We start from the raw sequence: 16,135 nt of genomic DNA, 5'->3' as shown, positions 1-16,135 counted from the left end.
CTGAACCTGAACATAGACTGGCAGCCAGGAAGCCGCAGAAAGCCGTGTATCCTGTAGTGCTAGTTAGTGGTTGCACAGCATGTCCCAATAACTTGTTTTTTATGTTTCCAAGGTGGGAAGGATTTTTAAAATCCATCCTGAGACTAAAACCACATACATCTTGGGGAAAAAAGAAAAACGTAACTTTCAAAAGCCAACTTATTTGCCAGAGTCCAGCTCCAGTGAGTTCAGAATCCAAAGATGAAGGGTGGAGTCAGTGAGGGGAAGGAGACTGAGGCGATCTAAGGGTGAACTGGGATAGCTGCTACTTTATTCAGAGAGGCTACAGCGCTTATACTCTAATATCTGCACAGAGGATTAAGTGGGAGAAAGGGGGCTTGCGAGCTGGGCTGGGCCTTGTGGTGAGGAACTGGTGAAAGAGCATGGACTTTGACAACAGGCACCAGTCATGTAAACGGAGGGCCCCAAGGTCTTGCCAGAGATAAGAATGACTCCCTTTTTAGCAAGCAGACAACTTTCTTCAAGCCCCACAGGGAATGGGAGCTTTTGTCTAAATGACTGACTTTGGGAAAAGGGCTTTCTTGGGGAGACCAGACACTCCATTATAGACTATTGCAGGTTTTTTTTTTTTTTTAATATGGCTTAGTTTATCAGAATAACTAAAGTTTAAAAAGTAAGCAAAGACGAAGCTCGACAAATATTAGTGTGAACCTGAGCAGAACTTAGGAATTTATAATTCTTTATTATCAAATATGCCTTATTTATCAAACATGTTATTTACCTAAATTTGCTAGCATCTTGCTGTTAATTTGTGTGGGAATAGGAAGTTCCCATGCTACATGGTTTCACAGTGGCAGGTATTTTTTTTCCAAAGAATTACTTTCTTTAAAGAGGCTACCATTGTATACATCCTTGTTATGGAATAATCTTTTTGCACACTGTGAAGATGTATCTTGGTCAAGGTGCCTTCTGATTGCTTTAAAAAGCCAAATGGCCAGTAGCTGGGCAGGGAGAGGTTAGGCGGGACTTACAGACAAAAAGTGTAGGAGGAAGAAGGTGGGGTTGAAAGCCAAATGCAGAGGAAGCAGGAGATGAACATCCCCTGTTGAAAAGAGGTGCCACCACGAGGTAGAGTGTAAGTAAGAGATATGGGCTAATTTAAGATGCCTTTAATCCCAGCACTCGGGAGGCAGAGGCAGGCAGATCTCTGGGAGTTCGAGGCCAGCCTGGTCTACAAGGGCTAGTTCCGGGACGGACACCAAAGCTACAGAGAAACCCTGCCTCGAAAAACCAAAAAAAAAAAAAAGTTAGTAACAAACCTAAGCTATCAGCCAAGTATTTATAATTAATAATAAAGTGTGTGGTTTTTTTTTTTGGGGAGTTGGCTGGTGGGTCAGAAAAACCCTGCCTACACACCCTTATCCTCCATTGGAGCCCACGGAACAGGCATAATATTGAGAATCATTAAAAATGAGAGTAAAGGGTGCTGCAGAATTGTGATCCATAGTCAAATGCTGGAACTTTGTCAAGCAGCATGGTCACCGTGAGGTCCACACCACCTACTAAAGCTGATCTTAAAATTAAGTTCAATGTAAAACACTGTCACTTTTTAATCTTTACTTGAATTTCAGCCAGGTAATAGTTTGTATTTAGGAAACAGATTTTTAAAAATAGCACGATTCTTATTTCTTAACAACAAAACCACTCAGCTAAGTGAGAAAGGGACAGGGGAAGAAATTCACGTTATTAATTTTAGCCTCTCTAAACTCTACACCAAAAGTCCAAGAAGTTAGGAACTCTGTAGTTTTAGTGTTTAGCATGTGCTTGGTGCAACTCTACAGTAGTTCAGTCACATGGTACTGGTGGTGTGTTTCCAAGCTTAAACAACAGGTGTCCGAGGTTGTGTCTAGTGCAGAGACTGACATCACATACCTGCACATAACCAGAGATGATAATAAAGTTGCTAGGTTGTGTGTATGCATTTTGTTTTTATAGTAGTCTCCCTTCAAGAAGTTATAGAGGGATCTAAGCTACTGAGTTTTTTTTTTTTTTTTGTTGATGTTGTTTATTGAGACGGTTTCTCTGTGTAACAGTCCTAGCTGTCCTGGAACTCACTTTGTAGACCAGGCTGGCCTCGAACTCACAGAAATAAGCCTGCATTTACCTACCAAGTGCTAGGATAAAGGCGTGAGCCACCAGGACCCACCACAAATTATCTTTAAGATTTATTACATATGCAGTGTTCTGCCTGCATGTCTCTTCTGCAGGCCTGAAGAGGGTACCAGATCTCATTCCAGATGGTTGTGAGCCACCACGTGGTTGCTGGGAATTGCACTCAAGGACCTCTGGAAGAGCAAGCATCAGTGCTTCTCAGTTTCAATCAGAATAACTCCTAGGAACGCATCCTGAAATTTGTATTTTGAGACCATCTGCATGGGTTTGCAATGTAGCTAGTCTACATACTAGCAAATTTGAAAGTGTTGGTAAAAGGTATTTTTCTATAACACAAAAAAAAAGAAAGAAAAAAAAAGCAAGCCAAAACAAAATAATGTGACAGAGAGGACAAATGACCATTGTAACGATGTCAATAAGTCAATAGTTGAAACTACTTAAAAACAGAAACTTGATACAATAGGAGGAGAAACAATTTTATTTCACAGTTGTCTTTAAAACTGCAAAGACACTATTTTCTTCATATAAAAACATTGAGATAGATACCTATACTTTCTAGAAAATGATTATGTAGACCCTTTCAAAGAAAATGCACCCATTATATGGTTTCTGTGAAGCTGCTCGGAGAAAACTCACATCTGGACTGATTCCTAAAACCTCCCACCCCATGCTTTGCAGATGTTGGTTCTGAGCGCAGACTACTGCACCAGCGAATGTCCCTCCGTCCTCATAGGCCTGTATGCTTTATCACTTAGTGCTCCATTGGTTCATCCGCTTTTTCTGCAGGTTCATCAGCAGCCTGTGACGGCTTTAAAGAAGAAGAAATAAAAAGATGTAAGGTGAACATTTAATATACACTCCAAAATCACAAGCATTACAATGTAAAAAAATTAATGAGAAAAGGGGGTTAAAAGATATCAGATACTAAATTTTAGTATAGTATCCTGCTAAAATTTTTGAATAAAGCTTAAAAAAAATCACAGCTCTTAAAACTTAATGATCATTCACGATTAATTCTACATTTTATCATTTGTCTTAAGACTTCCTTTCTTTCTTTCAAGATTTTCTTATGTTACACTGCTATGCTTAAAACACAGCCAGAAGCACCTTTTAAACTTCCTTCTCTTCAACTAACAAACAGAAAAACACCAACAAACTAGCTACATGGAACTCTGGAGCATTCTTCCTAACAGTGCTAATTCTTACTAACAACTTAAATGCAGATCGTACCCTCCCAAACAGCACCAATAGTATATTTGTCAAGCTGAGGAAAACTCAAAGACTTAAGCTGGAAGAAACTACTATCACCCCCTTCTGGGAGGGAGGGTTTCAGTGTGCTGGGATATAGGCATGATCCTATAATCTGTAGGGAAAATTCCACACCACTTTTTCTATCCCCAGCCGTGACATCTCCCTCCACTTGTACCACAAGTGAGCTGTGTGTGAAGTGCAGGCCTGTATCCCTATAAGCTTGTGTGTGCAGTGCAGGCCTGTATCCCGACAAGCTTGTGTGTGCAGTGCAGGCCTGTATCCCGACAAGCTTGTGTGTGCAGTGCAGGCCTGTATCCCGACAAGCTTGGAGGCTGTGGCAGGAAGATAAGTTTGAGGGAAAAAACTCAAATGCATATTCTTAGGAAAATTTCATAACCCTAGATTCACCATTTTGATTTTCAGTTTTTAAGTCAGTATTTACTGTTTTTTTGGTTGCCATTTATGGAGAGCCAACCTAAATGCCCAAAGTTAGCTCCCAATAAGTATTCCTTTCCAGACCTTTCTCAGAAGATCTAGGCTGCCCTGTCTCTCACTTTAATCTAAAGAATTTGCTAAAGTGGGGTTGTATCTGTCAGTCCTGAGGTCTAGCCTTAAGAACGGCTGGTAACCTTCACTTTAGAGCTTTTGCAAGCTCTGATTCACCACTTTGTTGGAGGGGTCCTCAGAATACACAGAGCCTACTCATTCCAGTCGTCCACAGCCTTCTAGCTGATTCTCTGAGACACCAAGAAAGCAGGTAAAGAACAAAGTCATCTCGGATGTTCTGTCCCTCCTTCGATCAGACTGCAGCATGTGTGAGACCCCGCTGAAAGCAGCACTAGAACCGTCAGCTGTGCCTGGCCACAAGAGAGCTCTGAGAAATGTGGTCTAGCTCTGAAAATTTTGGGGTCACCTTAAATATGTTACAATAGAAAACCAAACTCTTCTCCCTTTTTGTGTTTATGAGATTACACTTCAGTATTTTACTTGACTCCTCGGTTCTTTCTGGTTATTTCAATTATGGGCCTATTAACAAGACGAGCAGGGAACGGACATGGTTGTGATAGGAAGAGCAGAGCCTCATGCTACAATTAGTAACATACCTGTGCTTTTCTCTGTGGTCTTTCTTCAAGACCATCCAGGAAAGGAGACACATCATCATCATCATAGATTGTAAACTCCAAGTCTTTACCAACAATTCCAATGGAAACATTCTGAGGGTGGAAAAAGACAATTAATGTATGATAAAAGCTGGGCAATAAAGTAGAAAAATTAAAATAGCATTTAAATTCAAAGTTTGAAAAACTGTATGTAGGAGTGAAAAGAGGCAGGAACTATCCTTTCTTCAATTACAGACTCAACACTCACTTTCGGTTATCACGAGTAGCCTCCAAGCTCCATGGTCTCTAGAAACAAAGTCTTCACCACAGCAGTGGCTCTCAGCTTTCCTAATACTGCAATACTTTAATACAGTTTCTTAGGTTGTGGTGACCCCCCAACTACAAAATTATTTTGTTGCTACTTTGCAATTAATTTTGCTATTGTGATGAGTCAGAATGTAAATATTTGATATGCAACTCCTATGAAAGGGTTGTTTGACCCCCCCCAAGGGGGCAGTCACAGCCTACAGGCCAAGACCACGGAACTAGATATAAATAGTAATTATCCAATAACCAACCAATAGCTTTACAATGCTATCCCACCTAACTGTAGTAAAGCCCGCTCTTTTCTGTGAATCACACAACTCAGAACCTACACCATCCCACCTCCCCTCTTCGTCCCCCAGCGCTGAGGACGGGTGTCAGGAGCTCGTGCTTTACCACTGCACCACACCTTTAACCCGAATCTCTCATTCGCAGACATTTCCTTAACACTCTATTCTCCTTCAGCTGGAAACCTGGTTTTCTATTTCACTGAGAACACAGAAGCACCTGGAAGACAGACAGGTGTCTAAGTTTTTTTTTTCTTCTCATTACTATGAAAAACACTCCAGTTTTTTTCGTGACAGCTAATCTTTTCACTTCTGTGTTGATAAAAGACATGGATCTGACTATTTTCCTCACTTCTTTCCTATATAACTATTTCATTTTACACCGAATCATTATAACCATACATAAATGTGACAAATTTCTTCCATCCTAAAAATATTATCATTATTTTAGTTTTTAAAATATTTATTTATTATGTATACAATATTCTGTCTGTGTGTATGTCTGCAGGCCAGAAGAGGGCACCAAACCTCATTACAGATGGTTGTGAGCCACCATGTGGTTGCTGGGAATTGAACTCAGGACCTTTGGAAAGGTAGGCAATACTCTTAACCACTGAGCCATCTCTCCAGCCCCCTAGTTTTTATTTTTTTTTTTATTTTTTGAGATAGAGTTTCTCTGTAGCTTTTGGTTCCTGTCCTGGAACTAGCTCTTGTAGACCAGGCTGGCCTCGAACTCACAGAGATCCGCCTGCCTCTGCCTCCCGAGTGCTAGGATTAAAGGCGTGCGCCACCACCGCCCGGCTCATTATTTTAGTTTTAGTTTTTTTTTTTTTTTTTTTTTTGAGGCAGGGCTTCTCTGTGTAGCTTTGAAGCCTATGCCGGAAATCACTCTGTAGACCAGGCTGGCCTTGAACTCACAGAGATCCGCCTGCCTCTGCTGGGATAAGTGGCGTGCATGTGTCACCACTTCCTGGCCGCCATCCTAAAAATCTTAAACAGTGAAAAATATTTACCTCCTCTCTCCTAGTCAGCACTCCATATTTCTGGGATATTAGTGGAAAAACCCCTATCTCCTCCAAAGAGACATTTCAGTTCCTCTTCTCTAGATTCCATTCCTTTCAGGGCTTTTCTTTCCCAAACAACTAAAACTGCTAGCCAACACCTTGGGGTACCACTCTGAACACAATGGGCAATTTTCAATTTGCATCTTTCTTGGTTCCTTAGCAGCTCTTCATTTGTCTTCAAGGATGCCTCATTTTCCAGGATTTTGTCTATCTCTGGTTGTCTGTATGAATTTCTTGCTGATACCTATTAATCTTTCGGTCTCTTAAAAGTTTGCGTGTTTGGCCTAGTCCTCAAAGTCATTATCTATTTGATGTCTTTAGACGCCCAACATTTTAAACTCTAATCTGGACCACTCTACAGAAGTCTAGTGGGCACTGAAAATTGCTTCTTTATCAAATACTGGACAGACAGGCATTCAGAATTTAGATAAACTAACTTACCTTTTTCTATGACTTCTACCCCCAAACCTGTTCCTTTCACTCTCATAATCATCTCAGTAATAAAATTTAACTCTCTCCTCTGGCTTATCAGGTCAAAAACCTTGAAAGCATCCTATTTCAAACTTAAATGCTAATTCCCCAACATCTGACACTGGATCACTCTCCCATCACCGTTCCTGGACATACACAATGAGGCCTCCACTTCAGCTCTGACTTTCTGCCTTCTCATTTTCATCCTGTTCACTGACTACACTCTATGAATACTGGGAAATTTGGCCTGAAGACTTTTTTGCTACATGTGTTTGCTGGAATAATCTTACTCAAGACACCAGTATGACTCACTTACTTTCTTTAGTTCTTTTCTGCAAATTTCACTTTGTTCATGAGGCCATCCTTGATCACTGTTTTAAATTACATTTATTACACTAATGACCAACATTCAATTGCTCATTCTTTCTAGTGTGTTATTACTCCGTCAGCATTTGTCATTATCTATGTATATAGTTTACCTTCCCATCAGACTCTAATGTCAATACCTAGAGAATGTCTGTGTATGGGAAGCGCTCAATACATTTGTTAACAACATTAACAATACAGAAAGGGTGTGGTGGTGCTGGCTTGTCATCCTAGCATCTCTGGGTGAAAAAGAGCAGGAGGATCAGGAGTTCCAGGTCATCCCTCAGCTACACAGCAGACTTGAGGCTAGCCTAGGTTATATGATACTTGGTTTAAAAAAAACAAAAGTAACAACAAACTAAAGACAAAGATATGACTATTTTCTGAAAATAAAACTGAAGAACATTTATACTTACTGATTTTATTGCTGCATGAACTCTCATCCCAATTTAAAACATGACATTTCAAAACCAGATCCTTTTATGAATAAAAAGGAAATACAAGCCAAGGCAGCCCAATTAAAATAACATAGGTACATGCTATTTTATTACTTGCCATTGAGAATTAAATTGAACTATTAATACCTACAATCAGAACCATGAGTTACCTTTGTGGTCAGGTCCTGCTCTGCAGGGAGTGTTTCTCTTAAGGCACGCAGACCATGTTTAACCAGCTCATCCAAATTGCCTGTATGCAATACATTAAAAATAATCCAATTTCACTATCATAAATTGCCTCTTTTAATTATCAAGTCTATAGTCTGAAATTGTGGCTTGAGCGACATACTGCACAGAATAAAATAGCCGCAAATGTAATGTATAATCTAATATCAACCAGTATCAATGATTTGATGTTTTTTATATGACACTCTTTCACTAGGTTAAATAAAAGTCCTGGCTCACAAATGCCATCCTAGTTTTGCAAAATGTGTTTTACAGAATGCTGTTTTTCTTTTCTGGACACAGGGTTGGAGGATATGAGATCAATATAAAATTATCAATTTCTTACAATGGGAAACCTGCAAATGATATTTCTTAAAACATCATGAAAAGAATAAAATGTGAATGAACTAAAGAAAAAAAAACCACAAGACATAAACACAAGATACCACTGAAAGACTTAAGTAGATATAACAAAATCCCACGTCTAAGCATAAAAGACTTGTATAGATGTTGCCTAACTTACTATCCACAGTAAACACAAACGTTAAGTAAAATGTTTATTCAACACAAGAATCTTGCCTATGAAATGTTATAGCTTAGCAATATGTGATTGTGTGGCTGGCTGAGACCATACTGCCTGTATGTAGCATCATGATAGAGGATCCTACCAAATGTGGATAACCCAAAATTATAACTCAGGAGTTCATTTCCTACTGAGTGCATGTTGGTTTTGTACATCATAAATTCAAAATACACTGAGCTGAGGCATCATAAATCAGCGCCATCTGTACTACAATAGCCGAGTACTACCCAAATGCTCTGCAGATTTGGATAGAAACACACACAGCTGCTGTGAAATTCACAAGAGTGGGAGCACAAGGAAGCCTGTAGGTGCCCAGCTTGTCTTTTCCTTCTGTGACCATGCTAAGTTCTTAGCCCTTGAAATTTCCTAAGAAGCAAGTGATCTTGTGAATGTCCAGTTCAACTGTTAACTCCTATACTTACTAAGCCTCAAGTATTTTCTTCAAAGAATACTATACTGCCACAGGAAATCTTATAAGACAACCAAGAGAAATCTTTAAAGTCTGGATATTAACTCTTCTTCTAATGCAAAGCAAACACCTGAAAACCAGCTCATTGTCTTACACCCTTCACCCTCTTTTCCCACAGTTATACTGCCTTTACTTATTTATGGGGCACTTAAAGCACAAGTTCTATGTGGCCTAAAGTAGAAACAGAAGTACAGACCACAAGTTGTAAACAGAACTTCCAAATAGCAACTAGTATAATGGTTTCCAGCTCTGACCAAATGCATCACAAATTCTCAAGGTTAGACACACACACTGTTTCTTAGTGTTTTCAAGACAGGGTTTTTCGGTGTAGCCCTGGCTGTCCTGGAAGTCACTTTGTAAAACAGGCTGGCCTCAAACTCAGAGATTCACCTGTCTCTGCTTCCTGAGTGCTATGATTAAAGGCATGCACGCCTGGCTTGACACATTTATGTTTTGGTAAAGTTCTCTTAGTAGCTCAGAAGTACAAGTTAGTAGCCGGGCGGTGGTGGCGCACGCCTTTAATCCCAGCACTCGGGAGGCAGAGGCAGGCGAATCTCTGTGAGTTCGAGACCAGCCTGGTCTACAAGAGCTAGTTCCAGGACAGGCTCCAAAACTACAGAGAAACCCTGTCTCGAAAAACCAAAAAAAAAAAAAAAAAAAAAAAAAAAAAAAAAGAAGTACAAGTTAGTATGTGTTACATCAACAACAGACACTTTATGAACTTAGGATTATTAAAAACTAAAGACTAATAGTTTTTCTCATTTAGGATCGATTTACTAACTATATAAAGGCAAAACAAAATAAAGTGAGCCAAACTACACTTACACTCCATAAATTCAGACATATGTCTCTCCAGGTAAGTACGAGCTGATTGAGAACGGGCTCCAATAGACATGGCTCTGCAGTCAAAATAGTTGGCGGATGGACAAGTTTGGAAAATGTGAGGGCCCATATCCTATGAACAGAAAAACATGCTATGTAATTCTTGCCTTTGGCTGACCCAATAAGTGCAAAGTTTCTAGGCTTTAAATGTTGTTAAGATATAATTGTGGTAACTGATGGTTAATCATTGTCAATCTGACTGGATTTAAATCACCTAGGAGATGCTCCTCTAAGTGTGTCTATGAGGGCATTTCTACAAAGTTTTTTGTTGTTTTCTCGATACGAGGTTTCTTTATGCAGTCCCGGCTGTCCTGGAACTCACTCTGTAGATCAGATGAGCCTCAAACTCAAGAGATTTGACAGCCTCTGCCTCCCAAGGGCCAAGATTAAGGGTGTGCACTACCACGCCCAGCACCAGACAGGTTTAAATGAAAAAGAAAACTCACTCTGACAGTGACTAGTACCATCTCATGGGCTTTGTCCTGGACCTAAGTACAGGAAACACCAGCACTCACTTCTTCCAGCATACTAAGTGGAATGCAGCATGACAGTCTACCTCAAGTTCCTACCATGATGAACTTTCTCTCCTTAGGTTATTTATGTCAGCTATTTTCTCACAGAAACAGAAAAGTAACTAATACAAGAACAATACTCCATGAACTTACATCATAACCAGCAATAAGCAGTCCAACACCATATGGTCTCCGGCCATATCGCTGTGTTGGGATCTGGGTCTCTGAAACTAGTTAAGGAGCCTGTTTCAACAAGGAACAAATTAAAGACATCCAGTTTCTTTTTTTAGTTCTTTTCTTCAAAACAGGATCTCATTATATAACCCTGGCTGTTCTGGAATTCCCTCTGTAGATCAGGCTGGGCTCGAACTCACAGAGATCTGCTTGTTTCTGCCTCCTGAGTGTGTGCGCCACCACGGCCCAGGCTCTTCTAGTCTCTTAATTGTTCCATAATCTTCTAGAAGTAATAGAAAGGCATTCCTTTGGCCTAATATCATACAAAGTTTGAATTCCACCAAAGTCAAGCATGAACACTAACAGAATGATCTCTTCCTATATGGGGATTTGTTTTGGATATAAAGGTCAAGAACTCTGGGGGATAACTAGAACCATTCAGAAACTTTCCTATCTAAGATTGACGATTGAACAGTTTCCTTAAATTGGGCTTTTGTGTCTGGGAAACATCAACTGTTTATCACGGCTAGTAAAAAAGTTATCCGAAACCTTTACAATCTGATTTACAGTTTATACTACCACATTCCAAATAATTAAGACAAACTCTGTACCCAAACCCTTTACAGTTTACATTTATAAATGGCAACATAAAGGATACTGCTTCCAATTAGAGACACAAGGCGAGACACAGGAAGTGGTCTGTCAAATACAAATCTGGAATCCAAACACTCCTGGCGCATAAAATTACTAAAAAGGAAAACAAAAATTAATCAGTTCATATTTCAAAAAATAAATACAATCTAAACATTAAAAGCAGTTTGATTCTATTTTGCTTGACTGCAAACATTTTCATGGAGTATATCCATAAAAATCAGAAAGATAAGATATGGCCAAAATGGTTCCTCTCCCTCTCTCTCTGTGTTTGTGTGTGCGTGTGTGCATGTTCAACTCTAGAGCCAAATGAAGATTTAAAAATAAATAACCAAGTTAGGCAAGGCATTTGGAATCAAGCTTTTAGAAAATGAAGGCAAGAATTCTGAAACTAGTTTCAGAATATAAAATGCTTAATACATTAAGAACTAAATAAATGACTGCACTGTTCCTCCGTACAAAATCTTGGACTCCAGAGTACCTACAGAATACAGAAGGCTGAGCTAAGAAAGCAGCCTCTTTCTCCTTGTCCTTCCCACTGTCAACAACCATATGCCTTAACTTTAGGTTTCAAACCAGAAAAAAGAGGAAGAACTTTGCTTTTTTCTTCAAAGCAGACAGTTAAGTGCCACTCTAGAGGAGACATGAGCCATCCCACGGCTGAATCTCATTGGTAATTCTGACAAGATCCAAGCTAGGTAAATATCAAGAAGAAAGCTCGTGACTATAAAAGAGGAGCTGTGCTCCTTTCTCTCCACGCTGGTTTCCTAGTATATGCACGACACAGCTGATGACCAAATTTTCTCTGGGGTGTTTTTTGTATGTGGAAGTCAAACCCAGGCCTCAAAGGAGATATGCAAGTGTCCTGATCTCCTGGTGTTAGTATTCAGGCATCTGTACTGGCCTGCCCTTGGGGTCCTAACAGGATAAGTCTTCAGCTGCAGCCACCACTAGCACTTCCTCTGCACATTCTCTATGCTCCCTTTTAAAAGGGTCCCACCCACCTTCCATCTATCTTTCTTTCTCTGCCTCTCTCTTCTTTACTGCTGCCTCTGTCCCCAGAGGCTGGTCTTCCCCCCTCTTTTTCCATTCTCCTACCCCCAATAAAAAACCCCTTTACGTGAGCTCTCTCGCATGGGGTCTTTCTCTCTCACTCTGTTTTTTAAAAAATTGCAACACCTGGCCCTCATTAAACGCTGACCATATGTAAATATTAAGCTGTTTAGTATTTTAAAGTCAATTTCCTAAGGCTTGCTAAAATTAAACTACTTAACATGGCAAGGACTAATTACATGTGGGCCTAAGGACTTGGAAAGCAGCTAACTAAAATGTATTTTAAACAAAAGACAACACCAACCCACTCACAACATCTTAGTACTAAGGCTCTCACACTAACTGATGATGGCCTGGTAGTACTTTAGATCTGAGTTAGCAGCACTCTGAGCACACACTAGACTTCGTATTCTGAGAGCAGAAGCACAAGCAGCGGCACTCTACTTCTGACCTAGAGACTGGCTGAATAACCTGAAAATTAACCCATGGCAATATGGCCCTTTCTCTAACATTCTCTCTTAATCAAACCATAACGAACTAAAGAGATTGCTTTGGCCACTTTCACTTCCAGTCCTCTCCACTTTCTGAAAGCTGCAGTGTTAAGTGTTTTACACGTTTGGGAAAGATTATGTAAGTAACTAGCCCAATGTCAGATACTAAGTTATGAGGTGGAGAATTCAATTAGTATGATCTCAAAGTCCTACCACTTCATTTATGTGCTATTTCTAAACAAGAAATATCCATCTCGGGTTAGTCAAAGAAATTTGCCTATTACTCTCTATTTTGCACCTTCTGTTATAAATAAAATACGTTTATGTTCCCTGAAGACAAGATCTATAATTGAGTCACCTTTCTCTACCCATATTATATACTACTGAGCTTTGTGAAAACAAATGTATAATAACTACTGACATAGCGAAGACAACTAGAATGGTTCAGGTCATCCTGGAACAGAGGAGTGCCCAGCTCTTAGGCATACAGGGCCTGAAACAGTACACATGCCAATAACCATCTCACTCAGGGACTTTTCAGAAGCATTAGGATGTTTAAGAATGCTGTAAGAATAAGGAAACAAGAATACTTAGCAACGCACTCAAATATTATAATACTAGGGGCTGGAGAGATAGCTTAATTTCTCTTTCAGGACCCAGATTCAATTCCAGTATCCACATGGCAGCTCACAACCTTCTGTAACTCTAATACCAGGGAAATCTAATGTCCTCTTCTGGCTTCTGAGGGAACTGGGCACACACCAGTACATGCAAACATACACGCAGACAAAGTACCCATAAAAATAAAATAAGTAATTAAAATTATAATATTTTGGGAAACAACTTCCTAAACTATGTTATTAGGGTATTTTCTAGAAAAACGAACCATCATGAATCAAAGGGATACTTAATTTTTCATGGTCATACATACCATAACAGTCGAGCATCAGCAGTCAGACCCGCAATCGAGATACCAATATGGTTATCAACATGGAGAATTTTCTTCTGGTGAGCTGCAAGTTCTGACTGTGCCCTCTAAATAGAGACAGAGTACGACAGATATTTTAGTTTACAGCTTCATTATTTACCAGTGAAGCTTGCATTAATGGTTCTGTCTCCTGAAGAAGACGGGATTATCATTTCACTCACCTTCAACGCAACCAACACTGCATGTGTTTTTGACTTTAGACCAACTGTGGCAGAACCCTGTTTAACAGCTTCCATTGCGTATTCAATCTGATGAATCCTGCCCTAAAGACAAAAAGAAAACCACGTCTTAACGTCATCTTAGAAGATGCTTTTACAAATTCAAAGTTAAAGTTTCCAGATCTCAGATGAGCATAATTAAACTTCATTTTTAAAACCAATTAATCAATTTTCTTTCTTTCTTTTCTTTTTTTTTTTTGAGACAGGGTTTCTCTGTGTAATGCCGCTGGTTGTCCTGGAACTTCCTCTATAGACCAGGCTGGCCTTGAGCTCAGATCTGCCTGTCCCTGCCTCCAGAGTGATATGATTAAAGGTGTGTGCCCCATCACCCGGCTAACTAATTTTAATTCTAACTTTAAGTTCACAGCCTATAATTTCACAAGTTTTGTTTCTCTGTCTTTTAAAGGCAAGGTTCTACTAAGTGCTCAAACTGTTCTCCAACTCCACGATCCTGGCTTCAGCATCCTGATCAATGAGGATTAAGATAAGCACCACCAAGCCCAGTTTACACTCTCACAAGTTTCTGAACCTATTCCAGCCATGGAAAGCCACTTCATAGATGCGGCACAAAACATTTTACCTGAGGGCTCCAAACGGTGACATCATTGTCATACTGGTTGCGAAACTGAAAGTGGAAGAAAGACAGATTACTATGAGAACATTATAACCCTCAAATTTTAACATTCAGACGTGTCCTTGCATGTGTTTCTGTTCAACTGTTAAAGCCTTTTTGCTAGGGCGACTTTCCTGAGACACGATTACAGCACTCAGTTTGTAGGTCAATTCTACCTTAACCATGAGATGCTGGGATGAGAGGACCGGGGTCTTCCTAACTTTCTATTCTGCTCCTGTGCACAGCACTCCCCCTGGGCAGTCAAGTGCTAAAGTACATACACACTTATTTTCTTTCTCTTTGCTTAAACCATTCTCTTATACAGGGCTCTAATAATTTGTCAAAGACGTTTAATTGACTCAAATGTCTAGGTTTTATTTTTTTTCCTTCAAACTCTCAGTATATCTACCTGTTTTTCTTTGAGACAAGCTCTTATGCACCCCAGTTTGGCTTTCATTTGCCGTGTACCTGGGAGGATGACCTTGGGGCCCTCCCTTAACCTAGCAAGCGCTGAGCCTACAGGTGTGTGCTATCGTGCCCAACTCTGTACTTTTTTTTTTCTTTGTAGAGGGTCTCTACACTCTGGCTGTCCTAGAACTCCTTACACAGGCCAGAGGCCAGCCTCAAACTCACAGAGATCTGCCCGCGTCTGCCTCCTTGAGTGCTGAGATTAAATGCGTGCGCCAACACACCGGGCTTTCTATACATCTCTTTTATCTTTACAGTATGATTAAAGTTATGTCTGGTTTAACTTTGTGCTCTCTCCTTGCACCTTGTCACAGAATGAATTAAGATATACACAAAACCTCAGTAAAGAGGTGGGCACAAATAGTTACAGTGGCAGAACCCCGACAGTTATAATGCCATTACTAAAGCCAGTGTCTTGGGAGAATACTGGTAAGAGTGAGAAAGAAAAGAGTTCTTATGGCAGACTCGACTAGAGCAGTCCAGGCCCCTTACGTTGTAAGCCTTAATTCCATCACTTCCTCTCTCATCTATAACTAGATGACCAAACTGTCTGAATGGAGTCGTTTCCCATAGCACTCAGAGGAGTCGGATAAAGCTAAATGGACCCACGAGGAAGATGGGCATGTTCTAAGGAACTGATTCAGATCCGCGCTAGTGTTGCCTAGAGGCTAAGGGCACCCCGTATCCTCTCGCTCCAATGCAGCCATGAGGGACCACAGGAATCAGCCACTGAAGTAAACTGAGGGGCGAGGGTGTCTAGCTGGCCGAGGAAGAAGCGCCTGGAACCCGTGTGAAGTGGAGAAGCCGCGCGAAAGGTCGCCCCGGCTACCGAGCTCTCCTCGCCGGCCAGGCCGCAGATGCTGAATCACTGCCGGAGCCCGTCCGTGAACCAAGCTCCCTCTTCCACCGCCCCGCGCCGCGCCGCGCCGCAAGGAACAGAGGCCGATCCCCAACCGCGTGAGTAGACCTCAGCCCCAAACCCTCCGAGGACCCGGGGCTCAACACACCATAGCTCCGGCGCAGCGACAATCACACCCAGCAGCCGACCCAGGAGCACGGCCCCAACTCCGGTTCGGTGATCGTCAGAGACGCCTGCGAAGTTTTGACGGCAGCGGCGCAGGGAGTCGAGTCTATCCCAGAGCCACGGATCGGCGTTTAACGCTTCCCCGCCCTCTAGTTCTGGGTGGGCGGGGCCTGAGTGGGCGGGGTCTTGGAAGGCGGAGGAACTGGGATTGGCGGGAAACCCTGGGGCGGGACTGCCTGTGCGCGGAAGGAGCCGGGGCGTAGCCACACGGCGTGCACTGACTTTTCTTGCTCGTTTCCCGGTGGATTGCAG

General features: G+C 41.1%; 1 protein-coding gene across 1 annotated transcript; it reads right to left on the bottom strand.

Annotated features, from left to right (window-relative positions):
* Positions 1–2,627: 2,627 nt before the first annotated feature.
* Psma1 (proteasome 20S subunit alpha 1) lies at positions 2,628–15,934 on the bottom strand. Its single transcript, XM_057778086.1, has 10 exons — positions 15,807–15,934; positions 14,299–14,343; positions 13,662–13,763; positions 13,444–13,547; positions 10,976–11,064; positions 10,297–10,367; positions 9,575–9,704; positions 7,643–7,722; positions 4,527–4,637; positions 2,628–2,980 (listed from the first exon to the last, which is right to left on the bottom strand). The coding sequence occupies exons 1-10, from the start codon at positions 15,807–15,809 to the stop codon at positions 2,924–2,926; spliced, it is 792 nt and encodes a 263-aa protein (XP_057634069.1). The 5' UTR covers positions 15,810–15,934; the 3' UTR covers positions 2,628–2,923.
* Positions 15,935–16,135: the final 201 nt, after the last annotated feature.

Source organism: Chionomys nivalis, chromosome 8 (assembly GCF_950005125.1).
Source record: "Chionomys nivalis chromosome 8, mChiNiv1.1, whole genome shotgun sequence".
In the NCBI taxonomy this organism is placed as follows: domain Eukaryota; kingdom Metazoa; phylum Chordata; class Mammalia; order Rodentia; family Cricetidae; genus Chionomys; species Chionomys nivalis.
The sequence above is the reverse complement of the archived record's forward strand: the minus strand, read 5'-3'. Positions and strand labels throughout refer to the sequence as shown.